Raw genomic sequence first — 23,286 nt, forward strand, 5'->3', positions numbered from 1 at the left:
GTGAGGACACAAGGCACATCTTTAATAAAGGTTATCTTGGGTTGGATTGGAATTAAAATGATTGTGTTTGGTCCTAAGGCCACCGAGATGCTTGTGCACAACGCGCAGAACCTCATGCAGTCCGTGAAGGAGACGGTCAGAGAAGCAGAAGCTGCCTCTATCAAGATCCGCACAGATGCAGGGTGCACTCTTCGCTGGGTCCGAAAGACCCCCTGGTACCAGTAAACTGAGGACCAGTTGATTTCCATTAGCAATTTGAATTCTTGCCTTTTCAAACATTGTGAGATCTGATAAGGGGTGGCAGATGGAGAAAAAGCACCCTGTCTGATTCTTAAACTTTAGAACATTAGTGTTCGGCTCAAGTTTCAGGGTGACTGGTATTACTTATTTTTATTTACTTGCTGGTATGGGTACTTGGTACACCTCCGCTGCTCCTTACGCAGGCTATTTTTGTCCTGAAAGTTTGCTGTTGTTACCTTTATCGCACACTCCTGAGGTATAGTGTAGGAGTAAACAGGAAGCAAATTTTTAAATATATATTTTTGGTATGTTGGGTTGCCAAATTCCAGGTATATATATTTTTTTTTGCATGAAAAAGTTTTCTATTTTGTATCGGAGAGAAATGGCATGATGCCTCTCTCGAACAGTGTTGGAGTTCATGATGAAATTTACTTTAAATTAGTTTTTGACAATGAAATTTCTTATTGAAAATGTATATATTTATATTTCTTATATCTCATCAGAACATGATCACAGATCACTTTTTAGTCACAAATATACAACACATAAAATGTTGTAAGTTTTACTTTGCTATTCAAAAACCCTATGGCTGGTTGTTTTTGAGTTATAATTCACTATAATTAACTTTTGCTTAGCTATTTATTAAATATGACAATGCCTATTTTGATGGGTCGTGCCATTACACAAATGTATTTTGCATGGCATGGTTGATGCCAAAGATTGTTTTTTTTTACACTTAATATCCATTAGCTATCAAACAAACACATCGATCATGTACATTTACATAGACAAATGCGAAAGCTTGAATAGTTAGCAGTGTAATTCTTCATACTTCATTCACACTAAAGTTTATGAGAGAGTGAATGATTATTTAAATTTGTTAAAAGAAAAGCACAATCCAACAGTTGAACTGTTCTCTCTTAGCTCAGTCTTTTTACGGTTTCTGGCTGTAATTTTGACGTTTCGGTGTGATTGTGTTTGCAACCGTAGAATATTGATGATGAAAAACTGTCTTAATGTTTTTGCCCATTTAAATAGAATGGGTAACAAGACCCAGGTGGCTTGTTTATATGTGATACCTATGAGTTTGGAGATGCAGTTTACCCAAAAACTGAAAGTGTATCAACACCCTTATGTAGTTCTAAAACTGAAATGTTTTTGTCTATGCAATGAAAGTTCATGGGGTCCAAAACATGTTGTTCGAGACCTCAATGACTTTCAATGTATGAAGAAAACTTTTTCAAAATATCATCTTTTGTGTTCCAGTCATACAGGCTTTGAAGGACATGAGGGTGAGTAGACAGCAGATTTTTAGTTTTTGTGATCTATCGTTTTAATGACAGTAAACTTACAGTATAGAATCAAATGTGTGGAAATTGTGCAGTCATACTATGAAAAACTCAGTAGCACAAGCTTATCTCTCTGAATTCTCTGTACAGCTACAAGAACACTATCATGCCGCTTCACTGCCTTGCATTCACTTCAAAACTCTTATCTACAACATATACTTTTGAAAGAGTACTTTTTCAGCCCCCAATATAGTGCCTCGTTGTGAAAGTTTACAGGGCTGTATTTGTATGTGTAATAGCATGTTGTGGGTTCTGATGACATTTAGAAAGGGTGAAATTACTGCTTTGTGAATGTATATATGACACTAATGTTGACTTTTTTTCAGTGTCACATAGAATATCTTACACATATCTTATGTGCCTCAGATTAATAAAAAAGATTCTGTTAAGGTGTTTTGTTTGGATACTTCATTGCCCAAATATGTCAATAAAGGGATAAGTTACTTTCTAATTTTGTCAACCATATTCAAGTGAAGCTATAATAAACAGGTATTAGTCAGAAGTGGAAACACACAGAAAAGACATTTTGTTCACAAACTTTATAAATCTGAAGGCTTTTGGTTTAAATACATAACTTAAAATACAGTTATGCAGTTCCCTTGACATTTTACAAAATAATGCAATTGTGTGTCCTTGTGTGCAAATCCTCAAAGCTTCATTAAGGTGGCAGACCTGCATATCTAGCGCATCACTGCAGGTCAGCGCAACAGAACTGAGCACATAATGGCTCCATAGCCATAGTGCTTGTATGTGGCAAACTACTTCAAGTGTAAAGCAGATACAGCCTCTATTCATCTATTAGCAGTGACGTGCTTGTGTAGTAGATTGCATCCTTGTAAAAATGTCCTGCTATAAGCATGACTGTTCTTTTAAAGAAAGGCCATTTGAATGTGTGAAGCCTCAAAATATATATTTTTTCATTCAAAGGCCACTGAACAGGCAAATAACTTTAAATTAAAAAATAAGGCCTGTGAATGTGTGCAGAAACTCTCAAGTATTTTTTTGTGACAATATCAAAGACTGTAGAGCAGTATTGCGATAAATGTAATGTGTTTCTGGCAAAGATTTACCGTACCTTAAATCTAACATAATACAGTTTTAATACATTAATGGAAGGTTGTTCATATGAAGTGAAAGATTCCCAAAGCAAACGCTCTCTGAAAAAGAATTTCACTTCTCACAAACTGCCAGTAACTTCCCACAAAACGAGAAAGATAAATATTACAATAACGAATGTAACTGCCACGTTTTAACAAAATAAGGGAGATTGTGCACAAGTTTGCAATCCTGTATGATTTCTCACTTAGAAAATGGCACCTCTAATAAACTTTTGGCATATGCTTGTGATTCTCCGCAGCTGGCCTCATGTCCTGACCTGGAACTTCCCAGCTTTGGTCACATATTTCACACCCTTGAATGGCTTATATTTCTCTCCGTACATGTCTAGACGGTTGACTTTCAGTCCTGTGAAGCAGAAGAGAGTGAAATAAGCATAACTGTATTTATGTAACACATTTTAAAACAGGCCCTTTACATAAGTCTGAAAACCCAAAACTTAAGGTATGCCATTTCTAAGTCAATGTTCAAATAAGCAAATCTGTGACACTTACCATGTGAACACCCTCTCTACCAAAGATCAGATTTCTTTCAATATCATTCTTATTGCAATCTCAATGCTCATTGGATCATATGATCATTCAAAAACATTTATTTGACATAGAAATGTTTTGTATCATTATAAATGTCTTTACAGTCACATTTAACAAATTGAATGTATCAAATTAAAATAGTCCCTTTTTAAAATGATTCTAAACCTTTGATGGTATTCAGTGATTACATACAAACATGTGGAATGAAATTAAAAATGTAGAAAAAAAAGTTAACAAATAGTAAATGAAATAGGGTTACAGCAGTTTATTGTGCTTTTTAAAAGTGTGTTAATAACAATAGTGCTTTATCACAAGGTCCTGCTGGCAATGAATAACAACCAAAGCTGATAAAGGACCCTAGCCTACCTGAGATGGCTAACTGCTGGATTTTCAGGTCAATGTTCAGACTTGGGTTCTCCTCTGGTTTAGGAGCTCCAGACTGCAGACTTAGGCTTCCTTTCAGATTGGGCAGCTTCTGGGGGTTAAGCTTCCCTATATCCCACACCAAAATCTACAAGCCAACAGTCAGAACAATTATCCAAAAGCAGTGTTTCAAATGATCAACAGCTGCTAAAATTACACAACTGCAAAAAATCTATCAAAATGGAATTGCATTTGACCTTTGTGACGGGGTCATAGTTGTAGGTTCCCTGAGTTGCATTGAGGTTGACACTGAGAACCACTTTTGGCATGTGTACGGTCACAACCAAACACTCCACAGTCTTTCCCATGGTCTGCTTAGGACCCACAGTGATGTCCATTCTTCCTGAAGATCCAGTCTCAAAGAAGCTGATGTTCTGCTTCACATATACCGGGATTGCTACAAGGCTGCAAAAACAGGTAAAAAACTTCTAATCTGCAACATCTAAATATATTTAATGCGTGTTTTAGGTTTACTGCTTAATTATTTGTTTCAGATCAACACTCTGCTTACTTCTGCGCACTGATGTGATACGACATGAGCTGAAAGTTTCCATCGGGGGGAATGAAGGAGATAACTCTTTCACTTTCCCATCTCTTATAACGGACACAAGGGTGAAAACTCACGTCGTCCAGGAGCCTGGGGTTCTGTGGATGAAGAACACACGTGTTAAACATGTTTTGCTGAAAACATGCATTTTTAAAGCTACACAAATGCCCTTGATTCATACGAGACCATAAAAGCGAAGAAATGTTGTTTAAAATGTGCCACAGCTCAAAAAATATTGAACAACCAATGGATAGATTCAATTCTCCAACCTGTCGCTAGATTGGTTTCAACACAATTTGAAATATAATTAATGGCACAAAAAATAGAATTATCCAAAACAGAAAAAAAAGAGAGATGAATATGATTAAGTGGCCTCACCATAAATGAGAGAGAAAGGTCTGGCATTCCAGAGAGCTTGACACAAGCTTCAATAACCCCCTGGATTTCTGCAAAGACTGTAGTTCCTGAAACAAAATAGAACACCAATATTTATCTAGAAAGGAAATACATACCTTCAGTTTAATGCATTCACATAACTTGTGAAATCAAAGTACCAACAACACTCTCACCAGACTTATCCAAGATGGCATCGATTTCTTCCACCACATCAAAGTAAGCCTCATTATTGGTATATTTCACCCCTGCTCTTCTCCATGGGATAGTGGAGAGCTGACCAGTAGGGAGTGTTTCGCCAACATTACTACTGCCTGAGGGTTAGAATTCAGATTCTCAACATCGCACAGCCATGAACAAACTACTCAGGAATGTGGTGTTTTACCTGTGATGGTGTTGACCATCGACCGCAGGATTGTGGGAGGTCTGATGAGCTCTTTCAAGATGTTGGATTCTGTAGCGAGGGGGAAGCCATTATCCAACATTTCCTCCAAGAGCTCATAGACTATGACCACATTGTCCTTGATCGTGGTCTCAGAACATTCTCCAAAATAGTCCTACATAAAGGATTATAAACAAAATATTATTCATTCTATACAATCTGTACAAGACATCTACAATAAAACGTACACCAAGTTTGCTGAACTCAAATTTTTGACCGTAGTCTATGTTAGCATATGTTTTCGACGCCACACCGTCAGTGGGTTTTTGATACCTGAAATGTCTCTGCGACTCGATGCAGAAATTCTATTACAAAGAGTGGAGGCACTTCTGTTTGGATGACAGAAACGAAGAAGATCTTCTCACGGTAGATGTTTATGAGATAGTGATGAGGGGTGCGGATGACAGGAGGCACATTGTCAGGTTCCACTGCCTTCTCTCGTGCTTCGAAAAAATAATCGCAGACGGAGCGGCTTATGACACTCTTCCAGTGTTTCTCCAGGAATAAATCGCCAGCATTGTTTATCAGAAACAAGCTGTGAATCATGATGAGGGCTGTGAAATGGGACAATGAGAATGGGAGTCACGATGCTAGCAGCAGATATGAGCTACTATGTTATTCCAGTTTGGAGAGAATATGCCTAGAACATTTTTAACACTGGTTATAAAAATAACATTTAAAATAAGGTTGATGTGATAGTACTTTAAATTAATAATCAAAATGTACTATGAGAACTTTTAGGTAAACTCACCCACACATTAACATCCACAATCATTTAAAAAAAATAATAACTTTTGAAAAAATTATAGTGAACATGGGTTAGATCTAAATGCTGTTCATTGTGCACTTTATAAATTAAATTTCAGGTCCTGAGCTCTCTGTATTTTATCAGTAAATTAAAACTTCAGAACCTAGATTTCTTTCAAATCTATCATAACTGATTGTAAACAAACTTGCAACATATATATTACTATAATTTTAAAAGGGAATGCAGGACAGGGTGATCGCTAATTAAAACATTAATCCATCAGAGAATACTAAAAACAAAAGCAGAAAAGTCATGCTCCGTGCAAAAAGAGTTACAGGATATCTTACCGATTATTTGAGACAATAATATTCAGTCGAACAAACACAGAGAGTCGGTTGTTTATAATTACACATATCTAAACTTATTTCTAAATAGAATGTACCTGTAGACAGCTGTCTTGATTGATGTTTTCAGGCAGGATCCCCGCTTGCAAATGTGGCAGATGTGTCATGCGTTCAAATCTAAGCCTGTCGGCAATTTATATTAAAGTAGGTTTAAAGCACAAACAGTCGCTCCTTGTAAAAAAAAACTAAAATCTTAATATCAAAGACGTATAACATTGCCTCTACAAAGCATGTGTTTATTTTATATGTTTATATTAGCTTGGAATGTATTTTTTATTCCGGCAACACACAGGGGCAGCTATGTGTCAGGTCAGAATCATTTCGTCGAGTCGGTTCTTTTGAACAAATATTTTCGAAGAATAATCAAATGAACAGATTCGCTGGTTCCTCACGTGTAGGATTAAAGTTTCCTGAAGTATATTAAATATGTGGGTTATTTAAAAATTAATACATTTGCAGTAGGATATGTGTAGCATTTTCGCTATTCGTCTATTAAAGTAACTTTCAATCTGTTAGTCAAATCTTCAGTTCACTCGCGTTCTTTACTGACCCACTGAACAGAGAATCGAATGCTTTTATAAGCAACTCACTCATCGGTCCTCGACTCATTACAAAACTGATTAATTCAAGAGAGGCGATTCTCAGTTCAAATGGGTCCGTGAGAACAGCTCGGATCGTTTCAGTCCGGTTCGTGAAGGAATAGTTCCGCACGGTTTTGTGAATCGACTCAGTCAGAAGATTCGATTCAAAAGAACTATCCGACAACCGCGCCTTCAGATTCTTCATTCAACAAGGTGAAGGTGCCTGCCGCCTGGAGAATATTTGATAGAGCACTATCACGCTACAGCATGTCGTCCGATGAACCTAAAGCCAAAAGGATTAAACTCGAGGAAAAAAAGCTCAGGTAACGTAACAGCAAACACAAGCATCGGTTCAACAGAGAAGAATGACAGAGTCAAACCGTGTTTGGTAAATTGAACACGGGGCGGTTTGTTTGCAAGGACTTTTGAGTCAGAGGTCTAGTCTGCGTTTCATTTTAAGTCCACGTGCTTCAGTGCTTTCTCTTAAAACCACATTGTCGTTGCATTGAACAGGAAATGTATCAGGCATTTCCAATTATAGATAAACCGCTTACTCGTGATCATAGGGCATTTTTATGAGTGAACTATATCCAGAGCATTCCACAATCCCTTTAATTATTCATAGTGTACGTATGATGAATACTTGAACAAACCGTTGTCCTTGAGTGTTTTATACCGAGCACTGGAGTGCGTCCCTCCGGCTCCACGTGTTTTTGTTATGCCGTCGGGCTCTGCTGGAAAAATAAGTTTTCCTGCTGTCACTATCACAACAGTAAGTCACACTCATATTAATACATGCACGCATCAGAAAAATGCATGAACACACCATATAGTTGTCCTTTAGTTTATGCTCCATGCACAAGATGTGGGTATTTCTGTCCCAATCAGCAGTCGATGCTGCTGCGCGTTCAGCCAATCAGCAGCGAGGCACGCGTTTGTCTGAGTACTAACATTGCAGACCGCTGTCTGGCCGTCAGTAAACTCCAGTAATCATCACCTCAAGCCATCCTCATGCCTACAGCCAGGTAGGGCTAAACTGGATAGCCAGACACCTATTCAGCTATGTATGGAGTTTTATAATTGTGTCACTCCACAATGTAAAGGGAAACAGTTTTTGTAACTCAAATAGCATGTCGTTTTAATAGAATTTGGTGATTGTTTTGCATAATGAAAGTTCACAAGATGTGATGCTATATTGTTTTCTGAATAGTTTGCTTATTTTTATCCTGTTTTTGAGATGGCTGTTTGTATTTTTTTATTTTTTTTTAATTTACTTTTAGTTGTACAGAAATCGTTTTAGTCACTACAGAAATTGTATTTCTTTATGCATTGTACAGCACCCCCTAAACATCTGTTTTAGAGCACCACAAGCTTCACAAACTCCCACACTGACACATATGTGTGTATTCACACGTTTCTCATGACTTCCACTAAACAATTGTCTTTCTTTGCATGTAGGAGTGCAAACTATCATTTAGAAAATTTTAGTTGCCTGCTTTGTGTTCCATTCCTTGTATTTTTTTTTGGAAGTGTGGCCTCATTTGTTTACATTAATAATAGAGAATAATATATTATGGAAAAACATGCAGACTTTTGTCATTCCTCTTTGCAAAATTAGTAATTGTATCACATCTGTCAACAATAGATTAGAGGCAATGTTTCGGGGGGGGCTCCACCACATGTTTTCCCGAGGGTGAATGAACGGTCAGCCACGTGCTTGAATACTTTGGCTTGTTAGATGTGTTGACTGTGTAATGCTTTCTTGAATGTTTCAGTGCTTGTTTGAAACATTTATGACATGCTTTTCTGCTTGAAAACTATTTGCGTCTGGCTAAACGGATGCTGAGTGTTTCTGTATCTGACTGATAGACAAAATAGCTAGATTTAATATAATTTCTAGATCTGGATTTCATTAAAAAGCAATGCTTGCGTATTTCAAATCGTGTAATGTGCTGTAGTTTATGCTCGAATGGATCTTCTATGCTTATGCTGAATTTCAGTTATGAAAAGTCCCTCAAGACAAAAAATGCTTGAGTTATGCACATTTTTTACATTTTGGTTGGTCAGAGTAATGTCCCTGCTATCTTTAGAAGACACATCATCCAAAGCCCCTTTCACACTGCACGTCGGACCCGCAATATTCCCGTAACATTGCCTGGTCGCCTTCTGTGTGAAAGCAACCACGTCCCGGAATTGATTACCGAATCGAACCCGGGTCGGGGACATAGTAACATTGCGGTAATCGATCCGGAACGAGCGCTGTGTGAACAAAAGCCAGATCTAATTCCGTATCGAAGTGATGACGCGCGTTATCGCGCAACTTTTTTACCGGCTGTTTTGAAGGAAGATCAACATTCGCGACGAAAACATATGTGCAAACTGTAATGAAGCAGAGATCAGTTAGTTCCTCACTTTGCGCGCTGACGCCAAGATCGTCTGCTTGCTTCAGTGAAAGTATAACGTGCCTAATGTTTTCGACTCGTACATTACACGTCACGCGCTGATGTCACGTGTCGTTACGGAATCTTCAAGGGTTGTGTGTGAAAGCACGCACATATACCGGGTCATCACTGGCAGTGTGAAAGTGCCAAATCTAGCGACCAGGGAACAATTACAGGAACACTTTACCCCTGTATATGCCGGAATGGCAGTGTGAAAGGGGCTCAAGTGAATTACAAAGGCCCTGTGCATATGCTTTTAGTGTAACTATGCTTCCATCTGTTGTCAGGACTACTCATGTCTTGTTTTTTTTTTGCAGTCAAAATGCCCTTTTCGGGATGGGAAACCCCCTGCTTGACATCTGCACTGTGGTGGACAAAGACTTTCTAGACAAGTAAGTCACATCTTTCCTTCAAATCAGTTTGATTTTACTGGGCACTGCTGTATATCTGCTTTTGTATCAGTGTGTCGTGTCAGCATTTTGTCTTGGGTGACGTGTGAACTAAAACCTCTTTTTTTTTAACATGTCACCGAGTGGTTGAGCTTTGGTCAGCTTCTGTTAGTTTTGAAGAGATGTTTGAAGCCAGCTAGCTTTTGGGTTCATAATAATATTTTTCTCCCATCTTTGTAAAGAAATCAAACCTAATAGGTTTAATAAGCCAAGTGTCCTTGTTCTTTAAGGAGGTGGCATGTGCCGTGGACACCAGCACTAGTCATAAAACAATACCCCCTCCATTACATAACCTCAAACACACTGGCAGTGCCTGACTTGCCATTAGCGTCCTAGCCTTACCATGACCGTGAGGTGGCACGCTTAGAGCGGTTTCACTAAACCGATGTTTTCAGCTGCGGGCAACCTGATCTAACCTTTCTGAACCATTTTTAAAAAATTTAACTGGTTTGATCTGTTTTTACGGTCACTTTATTTGTCAATACTTCATGCGTAAATGTATAAGCTGATCAGATCAAATCACAGAATATACCAGGTCACATTTTGTAAATATAAATATTTTTAAGCAATCAAACAGCAGTTTATTGGTTCCTAACTGTCAGCACTATTGCAAACAGGTTGGCTAATCTTAAAACTGCTGTTTCAGACAGAACAGCCGGACCTGTGGCAGACTTTGACTGTAATGATTTCCATTCGATTTATTCTGAAGTGTAAAGCAGTTTATTTAGTTGCATGACATGTTGTTTGCAGGGCAGAGTCAAAGAATAGATTACTAAGACGCGTTAAGAGCTCACTAGGCTCTCTATTTAATGTTTAGATATTGGCCAGCACATGATCGACCACATACAAATATAGAAAGACTTTCAAGATAATGGAAAATGTTACTTGAGCAATCACCTAAATCTCAGTAATGCAACTTGGTCACTTAATTTTGTTCTCTTAAAATATTATTCATGGATAGATAGAAGTTATAGATTAGATTAAGGTTAATTTGTTATTCTTTCCTTTCGTTTGAGAGAGAATCATAACAAGATCCTTAACAGTTTACCTGCATATATACTACTGTAAAGATTGCTTAAGGTTTTCAGTTATTCAAAAGAAATGCTCCCCAAGGGTGCTTTTATTTGATCAAAATACAGCAAAACTGCTATTTTGTGAAGTATTATTGCAATTCAAAACAATCTATTAGAATATTATGAAATGTAATTTATTCCTCTGATGGCAAAGCTGAATTTTTTTAGCATTCATTATTCCAGTCTTCAGCGTCTCATGATCCTTTAGGAGCAAGTCTCTTTAAGACTAAACATTATAAATGTTCTTACTATCTTTTACCGTAAACAACAACAACAATAACTTTTAAAGTAGTGTAAGTAATACTCAAAAGTCATTTAATTGTTTTTGCTTTGCCTCAAATATTTTTTATTGTTGTTTCATAAGACCTCCAATAGTTGCGATGAGTCAGTGTCTAGTTCCCATAATCATCTTCAGATGTAAAATTTTACCTTATTAGATGAGCTGTTATGACCCTTTGTACCACAAGCGCAGACTACTGACAGTTGGTTTCCATTTTTAAAAGTACACCAAGTTCATGTTTTTCTGTTACGCATGACTCATAATTGACCATGCTTTTGGATGGATTTAGACAGTGTTCAACTGAAATGAAATGGGCAAATTATTGTACTCGCTTCCAAAGGCGTTTTAAGTTGATGAAGTGATTATGGCTCAACGAAAGAAGCTTTATTTCTTGTTAGGCCTAATACCTTCACCCACAGCCATCTTACTAAAATAAGCTGCCATGATGCTTTATGTTGACTAAGAGTACATTTCATGATGATTAGCTGCACGTGACAACAAAATATGGTACAATAAATTACTTTAGACAAGGAAGGTTTTTTTTTTTTGTATTTTGTCACTGAATGAAAAAAAGAGAGAAACATTTTAACCTGAAGATTTTTTAGATTCTTCTTTGGTGTGTTCTTGATGAGTAGATCTGGTGTTATGAAGATGCTTTGTGTGTCTTACAGGTATGGACTCAAGCCAGATGACCAGATATTAGCAGAAGAGAAACACAAGGAAATGTAAGTGTCTTTTAACAGGCTGTTTTGGTATGTTCAGTGGTATTTGAAGGCTGATGATAGATATTCAACCCTTCATATGAATAGAGAAAATCTATTTTCTAGTGTTTGTGAGAATAGCTCTCAAACTGGCACGTGGCATAATCTGCTTTCCTAGTGTAATTTCTTATTTAGTAGCACTCAGTGAGTAGCACGTGTCTTAAAAGATTTTCTACTCATGGCTGTATGCCAACAAAGTAATTTCACCTCATTTCATCTTTAGAGAATGTGAGATCTCCTCAGGAGGGAAGTGCCTGTACGATGCATTACCAAAGCACCATTGTAGTGTTGTTGCCATCTTTTGTATTGATGTTACTCCATGTTGACTAGCAGCTGATCTAAACGATTGATCCTCTTTAATGCAAAGATTAGAAGGATGTTTAACGCATTAGTAGGATACTGACAACTCTGAATTATGTTCAGACGGCTGGATTCATCTGATCCCACTTCCCTTGATCTAATCGTGTGAAAGCACTGTTAGATGAGACTGAAACTGTACTCTTTGGTCTCAGCAGTGAATCCCATAATGATCAGACCCTCAGAGATGGAGACGGTGATTTAATATGTGATACTGAGAGTGTGGCACCAGTAATTTTCAGCATCAGGGGAAGCTCGCAGTAGCTTTAGGGTAACATGCACTTTTGTTTAAACATTTTGATGGTCATAGTTGGATCATAAAATGTTTATGCACCATTCTGCTGCTTTAGCACAATCCAGCGTAGATCTGTATTCAATTCTGCTGTCGTTTCTGAGTGGCTAGAAAAGTTTAAAGTGCATTTGCTCAACATACTGTACAGTACGTACATCCTGTTTTTGGTAATGGGGTTAGGAGTCAGTCGAAAGCCTTAGGAAGTAGAACAGGGATGCATTGTTTACTGTATGTAATTGCATGTAATTTGGGATATATTTAACTTGTTTTCCTTCAGTGTAGTTAATTTTGAGAACTTCCTTTTTTACCCGGTATATACTCCTCCTCATTCGTCTTTCGGTTTGTAAATTGTTGATGTCCAGTCATATTTGGTCGGAAGGCACCAAGCGGATTCTGGAATGGACATAGTTTGATAAGTGGGCTTATTGATGTTGCAAGAAGTTACTAAGGTGCAATGAATTTAATAAGTTTTAATGTTGTTTAACATACTGATTGTTGATAGTGCCCCCCCCCCAGCACCACCAAAAAAACAAATTCAATACAATTCACTAGACAAAAATACAATTGAAACTGGGTGAAAATTATAATTAATTAATAATTATATAAATGTATTATTAGTTTATTAATTAACTTGAAATGTTACAAATGTGCATTATTATGTGTAGAAATTAGCATTAAAGGAATAGTTCACCCAAAAATGAAAACTGTCATCATTTACTCAGCCAAAACCTGTCTGTTTCCCGAAACAAACCTGAGTTTCATTCATATGTTGAATACAAAAGATGATATTTAAAAGATTTTAGAAGATCCAAACAGTTCTGGGTCCCAATTGACTTCCATAATTAGGAAAAAATACTATGGAAGTGAATGGGGACCCTCTGATGTTTGATTACCAGCATTCTTCAAAATATCTTCTTTTATGTTCAACATAAAAAAGAAAATCATACAGGTGTGTAATGACCTGAGGTTGTCAGTAAATTATGACAATTTTCCTTTTTGAGTGAACTTTACCTTTAACCAAGATTAGTAAATGCTGTAAAAGTGTTCATTTTTAATTCAACTGTTAACATAAAAAAACTTTGTCAGCAGAACTTCATATGAAAACAACTATGGGTTAACGATCATTGCATCTATTTATTTAACAGTGAACCTTAAAAAAAAATCTGTTCCAAGGATTAGTCAAAAAAAAGTGCAATTTTCTCTTTCTCCACTATATGTTTATGATTACACTGTGTTATGTATTGTAAATGTTAAATATAAACACTAAACACACGATGACGTAAATATTTTTTATTGTTTTTTGAGAAAACACTATGGTCACAGGAAATGTTTGGCTGTCCAGATCACACTGTGGTTGTGTGTAACAAGCTCTTCTCAGAAATTCTTCCCAAAGGTTGTAGGGTTGTTTTTGTTTGGATTCATAGATTATAGTGTTTAAGTTGAGATTGAGCCGAAAGACATGGATCAGACAGAGACCCTTTGCCCTGTATTGGTTTACTCAGCTGCGCTGTGTGCTTCCTCTTTCTCTCTGATCTCAACAATGCATCACTTCAGCATGCACAATGTAATGCATATGATCATGAGGGGACCATTCATCACTCTTCAAACATCATATCTTACTGTCTGTAAATCATTGGGCTGTTCCTTCTTGGCTGATGCCTGTGAGACATTAACACTCATTCAGTTTGATAATGATTATATTCTGTAGGCCAGTAACCTCAAACCTTGCTAAATGTTTGATTCAGCCATAAAGTGTTGCTTTGCAGTGTTTGGATGCTTAATCTAGGTTGCTTGTGATGATTCCGGTGGGAACCAAAGCTCTAGTCTCTGAATATTATGTTTGAAGCTGTGGGCCTCTCTCCATTGGCCTTGTATGAAGAGAAATGAATGTGGCCTACCACTGAGAAAAAGCAAGGACAACCCTACATCCCACTGTGTTTAAAGAATTCAGGTGCTTAAATTGGTCGAAGCCAAAAAAAAAAACACAAAAGTGAGAAAAGGCCTGTAATCTGCCTAAAGCAGTGTGGAGGCGTATGTCACCCTCTAAACCTTAAAGAATTGGATCCAAAGTGCCCTTTGTGGTGGCAGCTCTGAATGTCACTTCTTTCAACGACTTTCACAGTCGACTTGGTGTGCAGTTTTTTTTAAACCACTTTCTCTTCATGTACATGTTCCTTTTTGAATTTGATTTGTGCACCGACGTGTGTGTGTTCAATTCATTTTCCGACCACTTCAGGCTGAAAGGATCTGATTTGGTGAGTCTGCAGTATTATGAATGCACTCCGACTCTGTTCTCTTTCATTGTCCTTATCAGAGATTTTGGCCTGACGCAAAGCTAAAACAGCCAGCGAGCAACAGGTCGAGAGGCCAGACATGCTCTTCATTAATCACGACACTTGATAAACCTGCTATATATGATTCAACTGTGCATTTAAAACACAGTCTCTGTCCCTCTGCCTTGTTGCTTTTCTTTGACCCACGCTAAAACCAGTAGTGTAATCTTTGTTTGTTGTAGAACTGTTTGAATTTGTTGTAATTAGCTAAGTGCAATACATTATACCTTACCCTTTTTTAGGCTGATATTAGGGAGCTTATATTTGATTAATATTGCTCATTATTAGATATTTTGCATGCTCATTTCCTGTATTTTTTTCTTTCACATTCATTTTTTTCTGACACCACCTTTGCTTTTACTCGCTTAAAGTTGATCTTAAAAAGAATAAGTAATTTGACACTAAGGATTTTTTTTAAAAACGTAAATAAAATAAAAGTAAATTTCCATATTTCATTCTGTACATATATATTCTTTTATTTTTTTATATTTTCATTTTATTTAATTGTAATTATTTTTTACTGCTTTCTATTTAATTTTTTTGCACGAAAAGCAGCTTATTGGAATTGGCCATAAATAGATGTCAATTAAATTCAAACATTGTTCATCATTAGCTGTAAAAGGTTTTGCTTGTACTGCTTTGTCAGCATTTAATTTCATGAGTACAGTAACAGCTGAGGCCCTGCAGTGTATAGTGCTAAACATCTGCATTTAGCCATTATTATATTCATAATATTGTCCTTCCTCTCAGAGCTTAATGCTTAAATATAGATTTTTGCATTGCATACTTCTGTTCATTTACATTATGGGTCATTTGGACTGTAGAGTGATTTTTTTTTTTTTTTTTTTTTTTTTTTTTTTTTTTTTTTTTTTTTATAATGTATATCACAGACAGATGCCCTGGCGTTTTGCTGTAGACTCTCTGGGTGTATGCTGGCATTCATTGGTCCCCATGTGATTTATAAGGCCCTGAGGCAGCAGAGTACAGTCACTAATCACTGTACTCCTGTTACAGCTTCAGCAGTCTTCAGACTGTGTGTGGTGTTCATATACAGTGGTTGGTTTTCTATTGTCAGCAATACAGTGTACATTTACCAAATGTTCCCATCTGTCTGGTTCTCTTTAATCTGTTCATATAACATTGTATCTGTTGGGGAAGGGAGAATTCTGTTTCGTTAGCCACAGTGCATTTGGTTGAAGGAAAATCATGGTAAATTGTTTTTTTTTTTAAAAAAGGTATTCAAATTGTGAATACCTTTCACAATTTGTTTAAGAGATGCCACTTTATCTACTGCAGTGAAATTCAGTCATTAAGTTAAATGACCTATGAAGTGTCCAAATATGTTTTGGTTCCATTTAAATGTTTTTTTTTGTTTTTTTTTTGACCATCCTTAGAAGCTGTTTAGAACCAGATTGTGTAGTTAGAGCATCTACCAGCAGGGGCTGAACTGAGCCATGTTATCCAGAAAAAACCTTGACCCATGTAGAAACCATAGAAACCTTAGATGGTTATAGCATACTCGTACAATACTGCCATCTTGTGACAGATCTTTGTTTGTTTATATAACTGTCTATTAATATATCGTGTATTTATGAGTTATTAACATTTATTTTAAATCTGACTTTTTTGTAGTTCCTTTTAAGGATTGTTTTTATGTATTTATGTATTATTTATATTTTAAATTAGCTAATAATTTTTACCTGTGAAGTTCTAATATCTGGAGAGAAAATACAAGCTGCATGTAGCTCAGTTTTTGCGATGAAGATAGCCTTAGATGCTGACATGGCAATTAAAAAAAATAATTACTACTCTTTGATTTTTTTAATTTTAATTTTAATTTTTTTTATATTTCCCCAAATATCTAGAGACTGAAATATAATTAATAATTAATTAATATATGTATATAGCTCTGCAGTGTGTTCTTATGTGATTGAAATTGAAGTCATTTCTGTTTTAAGAGGTGGCATGTGTGCCAGTGTATTAAAGTAGTGAACAGCTGCCTCTGGTCTAGTAACACAGCACCATGTTTGGGGAAAAACATCAGCTCATGTGAACAGACACATGGTGAAGTACCACTGGCAGCCAGCAGGTGGAGGCATATGCTCAGGAATTTTAACAGTTTCACATGGCACCCAATGCCGCAGGGTGGATTTTGCTCGTGCACAACAGGAAATCTTATCCAATTTCAGATTAGTTTTGTTTAGCTAGGGACGGACAATTGAGTTGCTTCCCAGGCTGAAAGGCAGAGCTTGACTGACGTTATTTGTTTTGAAATTCTCAAATTGAGTCATTTGTATATATTGAAACAGTTATCGAGAACACATCATATTGAGTTCATAAATACCACGACAATCGCAGAACATACCAGCTCTGATCTGTGTCCTTTTGTTCTGTATATTGTCCTAACGCCGCGCAGCCCACGGGCAATCTGCCTCCCCCCGGAGAGAGCTGAGTCTGACTGTTTCCTGGGTCTCAGATGGAGCTGCTTTTGATGAGTGTGCTGTTCATTATTTGAGAGCGGGCAGGAAAAAGAGCTGTTGCACACCAAAAGCTAAATTGCAGGTGCGCAGCGGATTGGGAAAAATAGTATATTTCAGTGGGACAAACCGTTTGCAAATTGCACATGCTTTGCAGTGTGAACATTTACTCAGCAGTGTTTTGGGGCAAAACGCTTTGTCAACATTAAAGAAAGGAAAAAAAAAAAAAAATAGATTGGCAGGGATGCTTAACTCTTAGAATTGGAGGAGACGGCTACAATTAATCATCGGCACTGCGTTCTTGACACTTCTGTCGAGAGCTATACGCTCTGAAAAACATATTGTTCACTCAAATAAGCCACAAACTTGTACTGTATGTTCCTGTAAGGTTATCCCTGTGTGAGCCGTCCTTGCTCTGCCTTCCCATTGGCAGACATGCACCAGTGCTCGTCCAGCCTTGGCTGGAAGTGCATATAAAGCGCCACACCTTGGGGTCACATTCCAGGGGTCAGGACGGTGACCTTACCCGACCTTACAGATGAGGAGGGAGGGTTAAAGCAGGTGGTTTGTCTACAGGATCAATGGTCCCTGGTGGCTCCGCCTCCAACTCTGGCTCCTGCCTGATTCATTTCCCATCAGCCATCCCTTCGCAGCCAGTCCTCTAAGTGATTTCCCCTAATGGCTCGATGTCCGAGCAGTAACCTCTTAACGCTCAGCTCTGCATCCACTTCTGCCCGTTCTCTGCTCTGTTCATCTTGAGGAAGGAGAGAGAGCGAGGATATCGCCTGTCGTATTCTCTCTCTTGCGCTTTTCTTCTCAGTCTTCATCATCGTTCGAGCTCTGCTGTATGTTATGACTGCTTAGATTTATGTGCTGTGAATTATGGCGGCAGTAAGCTGACTGTCAGGAAACTCCAGACTGTACACTGCGGCCCAGTGTAGAAGCGCAACATTGGCTTTTATGGCCACTATGGGATTTTCCATTGGTCTTTGCCCTCTCAGGTGGGAACATAGATCTTTTTTCCTGCTGAGATGTATTAGGTAGGTTGTAGCCAAGTGTTACAGGGAGTCAGGTAGAGTCGTTTTTTTTTTAAGTCGGTTTGTTCTCCAGTCAAAGCTGGACGGTCTCTAATTGCTAAGCTGTGGGCCGCCGTGGAGCACAGCCAGGCCGTCTGTTTTCCTGCTGCACTAAATGCTGGCCTGATTGGCAGTGGGCTGGTCCCGCTCCACGCTCTCCTTACAAGCATGCGTGCCTGCCATGTTTACGACAGCATTCGGATGCCTTTCCCTCTTCACTCCTGGTTAAGTGTTTAGTTCTGTACGCTTAGCTCTAGGGTTTCGAATGGCCACAAACCCCAGCTTTGACTTTAATCATCTCAAATCACTCTATAAAACTGACCTCAGACCTGCTGCTCTGTGCTTACTGTCTCCCTAGCACCTCATTACCAACAGAGCCCAATGATTAGGTGCACTCTATTGCCCCCTAGTCCTGACTGGCCTGCAGTTTACCAGAAACGCACCGCGCAGGTCCTCCTGCAGGGGGAGCTGTGAGTCACTGCGCTCTTGAGCGGCAGCCAGCTATCATCATGGAAAATATGCTGGGTGTGTGATGAAGTATTGTGCTGGGTGTGTTGCAGAGGAATAAGTTTTTCCAAATGTGGTATTGTTGAATGATTCTCAGGATTGTAATAGCTGTGATTACTGTCATCTCAGTCAGGGTTTGTTCAGTTTCAGCAAAACAATTCTAGATAATTTTACATGATTACTTGAATAACTATTTATTTACCTGTGTGTGTGTATACATGTGTACAAAATATATTGTACAAAACAATTTAATTTTCTTTTTTACATGAAGTATAATTTATGCATTTTATATATTAATATCAACACAGTATCATTATGTATTAAATGTTTAAAAAAAAAAGTTAAAATTGTTATTGTCAGACAAGTATAATCAATTCAAATGTTATATTATGTATGTACTGTAAATATTTTAAAACATTATTTTTATCAAATACTTTGCACACATTAACTGTCATATTATATATGCAATGTTATATCAGTGCAATTTTAATATTTAATGATTAATAATATCTGAAATAGTTTGCTCAGATTAAAAAAAAACTATGTAAGAGTATTATTTTTATAAAAAATTATTAGTTTGTTTAGATTAAACTTTCCATTTTACTCCCCCTTGTATCCTGTTTTTCTCTTGTGATTTATTTCAGTGGTAGTCATTAAATTGTCTGTATGTCATTATGTCAAAGCACAAAATACAGTAAAAGTGATTGATGCTGTTTGATGTAGTTTTTCTCTCTCGCACAAAGCTATCAGCTAGCTCAAAATGTCACACACAATCTATTTGAATTATTTTGATGTTTTTCTGGTGCATTTTTTTTCCATTGCATGGAAGAGAGCAGCTTGAACATTCTTCAAAATGATTTATTTTTTGTTCCATGGACAAAAGTCAGTCATACAGGTTTGGAGTAACATAAGGGTGATTAAATGACCGAATTTTATGTCGACTATCTTCTTTTCTGTTCCTTTTATCCTCTGATTTATTATCATGTTTTTAGGGAGAAGATCAGAGGCTCAGCATTTTAACAACCAGAAATGGCAGGTTGATAAGAAAAACCTCAGCCCATGTATTTTGCTAAAGGAAACCAGCAGTTTCAGCATTCGTTTTAGCCCAGCAGTTAAAAGTATTGTAGCCTAACTTGTAACCTAATTTAAACAGTTGGGCCATGTGTGTAATTACCCTCATTTATCTCTGACTGATTCACAGCCAAAAGTTCCTTAAATGAGCATACTTTTACAGAAACCAAGATCCTACAGCCATTTTGTGGGAGTAAATTGGACTAGAAAATGTCTTTTTTCTTTATTACTGATGAAACGCTGCAGTCGTGCGCTCGTAGATGGTTCACATTAGGCCATGTGGTGTTCTCTGCATGGATATGAATTATTGACATGGAACATCATAGCTCAACGGATCATCCCGTGTGTCTCCCTTAGGAGATCAGCTAAGGGCAGTCTTTTTACTTCAGGTTTGAAAAGCAGGACCATCTCTCTCACACCATCTGTCTGCCTTCAAACCCTGAGTCTTATTGAAACCCAGACTGTCACCACAGACACATGGTTTCATCCCAGATGAAGAGTCCAAGTCACCGTGGTGTGAGGGGTCCTGCCCTCTGACCCGAAGAGGATCTGACATCAGAAGCGTTACCTCAGGGCTATCTAGTAATGCGAGTCCAAGGGCTCAGCGGTGTCTGTCTGATGTTGTGACAGTGATGTCATGCTTCCGCCGAGCTTGGTCTGCACCTGTGCCGCTCATCAAAAACAGATTATTTCCGATTTGCACGTCTCGTCGTTAATATTTGTAAAGTTAATGAGCAGACTCAGATTGATAGATTACCAAGGAAACAGAACACAAGGACCGCGTCTGTGACATCACGGGATAATTAGGCGCGCGGATCCTCAACTGCGCTGATTTGCATTTTAATATGTCGTTAGCATAGGTGAAGGTTTATCTCCTCTTGATTAGATTCCAGTGATGTAATTACAAAGCGGAGTTTTACTTCTCAGAAAGGGCACTGCGCATAAACATCAATATGATTACCAGTAATTGTTTCAAAACAAATAAGCGGTTGGGTAATCAGTCATCGGGCCGCCTCGGAATTGTTTTGGAAGACGGCCTCCGCTGCAGCACATCGCAATCGGCTCATTTTAACATCTCAGTTTAAATTGGCTTTCCACTTGTCAGAGTAAAGAATATTTTAAAGATGAGTGGTGAAGGCTCAGAGGTAATCAGTGCTTTTAATGATCTTATTTGTGCGTGAGTGGCTCTGTAGACATTACTTAAGAGTCATTGAGAGAGCTGAGACACTGCGTTTGAAAAGCTGTCCCCTGACAGCCAAATCCATCCTTTTATAAAAGAGGAATTATTGACTTTCCCCCCCATTCTCTCTCTCACTCTTCTTAAACAAGGGGAAAAAAATAACAGATTCAACCTTGGGAGAACAGGCACAGTGGAAGCTTAGAGAACAGAATAAGTAATGACACTGTCGTCTTGCTGGGACGTGGCTCACCGTGAAATGGGCTATTGATTTTAAACAGACAAACTGTGTTCTCTTTTGTGTTGAGAAATTACTGAACAATTTAATTAGGGCTGGAACAACAATATTTATTAGCAGTTTCTCGCACCGATCCGCCCCCTCCCCACTTGCTTTTTTTTTTTTTTTTTCATGAAGTCCTTAGTCTCCTTGTAAACTACCAGAATAATTAAACAAACCATGTTGCTAAGCTCGGTTTTGCTGATTAGCAGCCTCACCCTAGAGAGGAAGAAAAGAGGAAAAATATATCCATTGATCATGCTGCTAATTCCTGAAGGTCTGGAAGAATTGGCGCACCAGATGACTCTGTTGAAACGAGGATTGAGGAGCGCTTTTACATTCGGTGTCGTCCTGCATTGTTCGAGCGCATCCCAGTGCGTCTGTTAGCTGTTTGTCTAAATATAGCCTTCAGTGCCAATCCAATGGAAAACTCTCCTCTCCAGTGATTTCGACAGAGAATTCATTTGGAGAAAACGCTTGTCTTTCTGAAGCAGTGAGTTCTGTTGGCAGATGAGTCCTGTACATGTTAAATATTACTGTGGTCAGTTTTTTTTTAAATCAGTTTTACTTTGTTTGATTACATGTGGGTTTTGTATTTGGATATTTGGTGGATGTCAACTATATTATTTGGCTTTCTAAGAAATAATAAAAGAAATTCTTTAATTTTTATTATAGTTTTTTGTGTAAAATGAAGCTCGAACAAAAAGTTTAAGCAAAATACTCAAGCAACTTAGAAAAACATATAGTATAAAAAAATATATAAATATAACTTATTATTTAAAAAACAAATCTATAATTTAAATGTATTAAAATTATTTTAATATTCTTAACTTTTTATATGACAGTTTTAAAGCACAAATATTTTATGTTGTCTTTCAGGTATATCTGCATGTGTTTTTATGATAAAATTAATTAGTTTTAAAAAGGGAAGTGCTGCATGTTTTAAATGAAGAACACATCATACCACAGAACATCTTTCTAAAAGTGTTTCATGTCAACTCCCTATTAGTTGCTGTTGGATTTGTATTTAAATGAACTTGAATTGCAGATTGTGCAGCCTTTTTTTTTTTTTTTTTTTATAGCAGACTGCAATTTCAGTCGTACACATCAAAAGCTCTTTACCCATGACATCCTGACATTGAATGAGTAGCATCCCAACTAACTTGTTTCAGAGTATGTTTTATGGCAGTTAATGACGTCCTCTGGTTTTAGTGGCTAAGGATGCCCCGGGACAGCTGTTTAGGGTGCAGAATGATATGTGTGCGCTCTCTGCTAAATGATTAAATGGTTAAAAGGTTCTTGATTGTAGCCGAGCCACGTGATCCCTTGGGCCCCTGCGAGGGGGAAAAGGTCCCGAGGCAGCTGCTGCTTTTGAGCAGGACTCCTTAAGCCCTTTGAGAGCAGGGCCCCTCGCCGTCTGTGCTCCAAGGTGCTGAAAAACAGTTATTCAAGCCCAAATCCTGTGAGCCCTTGTGTGTCTGTGCCTGGGTGTGTGTGTGTGTGTTCGAGTCCAGTCCGTTGGAGTCCCCTCGTGTGAAATAAACACCCAGGCTGCTCAGATTCCCCAGTGTGGATGACTAGGAGCAGGTGTCCCACCAAGCTTTATTAAGTCCTCTCCATCTCTCTCCATTAACATGGTGAATGTGGTCTGGTGGGGAAGAGGCCATTATAGGAGGCCATAGACACTCTGTCTGTCTGTGATTCAGATGTAAAGGGCCATGTAGGCATGCATGTCAACCGCTGCATTCCACACAAGAGCTGGCTTAACCACACTGTTTCGTGATTTATGTAGTCTTATTTGAAAAGAGGATTCTTATCGCCCTCAGTCCTCAATCTCAACCAGAGACCCATCTTCATTCTACATCAATCTTGCATGTTTGGTTTTCTTCAGCTATTGGTGACTACATCTCGTGTTTTTTCCCCACACATTTGCTGAGTT

At 37.9% G+C, this 23,286-nt stretch overlaps 3 protein-coding genes across 10 annotated transcripts in view; 2 read left to right on the forward strand and 1 right to left on the reverse strand.

Annotated features, from left to right (window-relative positions):
- vcla (vinculin a) overlaps window positions 1-1,978 on the forward strand; it is a 37,171-nt gene extending 35,193 nt beyond the window's left edge. For all 4 annotated transcript variants that reach the window (XM_052572817.1, XM_052572819.1, XM_052572818.1 and 1 more), the window contains one exon: window positions 79-1,978. In XM_052572817.1, the coding sequence (XP_052428777.1) occupies window positions 79-225 (147 nt within the window). In that variant the 3' untranslated portion in view covers window positions 226-1,978. The remainder of the gene's footprint in view (window positions 1-78) is intronic.
- A 135-nt stretch (window positions 1,979-2,113) lies between these two features.
- On the reverse strand, window positions 2,114-7,522 carry ap3m1 (adaptor related protein complex 3 subunit mu 1). 3 transcript variants are annotated; one of them, XM_052572821.1, is made up of 10 exons: window positions 7,430-7,522; window positions 6,234-6,318; window positions 5,317-5,597; window positions 4,987-5,158; window positions 4,778-4,915; window positions 4,587-4,672; window positions 4,173-4,306; window positions 3,859-4,066; window positions 3,605-3,749; window positions 2,114-3,053 (listed from the first exon to the last, which is right to left on the reverse strand). In XM_052572821.1, the coding sequence occupies exons 3-10, from the start codon at window positions 5,587-5,589 to the stop codon at window positions 2,953-2,955; spliced, it is 1,257 nt and encodes a 418-aa protein (XP_052428781.1). In that variant the 5' UTR covers window positions 5,590-5,597; window positions 6,234-6,318; window positions 7,430-7,522; the 3' UTR covers window positions 2,114-2,952. The 3 variants fall into 3 exon arrangements, with proteins under 3 accessions (XP_052428781.1, XP_052428782.1, XP_052428783.1); XM_052572822.1 differs by lacking the exon at window positions 7,430-7,522 and having other exon boundaries at window positions 6,234-6,410; XM_052572823.1 differs by lacking the exon at window positions 7,430-7,522 and having other exon boundaries at window positions 6,139-6,246.
- adka (adenosine kinase a) overlaps window positions 6,604-23,286 on the forward strand; it is a 158,125-nt gene continuing 141,442 nt past the window's right edge. The window contains exons 1-3 of one of the 3 annotated variants that reach the window (XM_052572824.1): window positions 6,604-7,099; window positions 9,535-9,609; window positions 11,691-11,744. In XM_052572824.1, the coding sequence (XP_052428784.1) occupies window positions 7,044-7,099; window positions 9,535-9,609; window positions 11,691-11,744 (185 nt within the window). In that variant the 5' untranslated portion in view covers window positions 6,604-7,043. The other 2 variants (XM_052572825.1, XM_052572826.1) reach the window with 2 other exon arrangements.

This window comes from Carassius gibelio, chromosome B13 (genome assembly GCF_023724105.1).
Source record: "Carassius gibelio isolate Cgi1373 ecotype wild population from Czech Republic chromosome B13, carGib1.2-hapl.c, whole genome shotgun sequence".
Lineage (NCBI taxonomy): Eukaryota > Metazoa > Chordata > Actinopteri > Cypriniformes > Cyprinidae > Carassius > Carassius gibelio.

Excerpts from the sequence above, each read along its gene's own strand:
- ap3m1 (XM_052572821.1), bottom strand. The coding sequence starts at position 5,589 with ATGATTCACAGCTTGTTTCTGATAAACAATGCTGGCGATTTATTCCTG. Across the intron at positions 4,067-4,172 it reads TATCACATCAGTGCGCAGAA|CCTTGTAGCAATCCCGGTAT; the intron begins GTAAGCAGAGTG and ends CTGTTTTTGCAG. Across the intron at positions 3,750-3,858 it reads ACTATGACCCCGTCACAAAG|ATTTTGGTGTGGGATATAGG; the intron begins GTCAAATGCAAT and ends GTTGGCTTGTAG.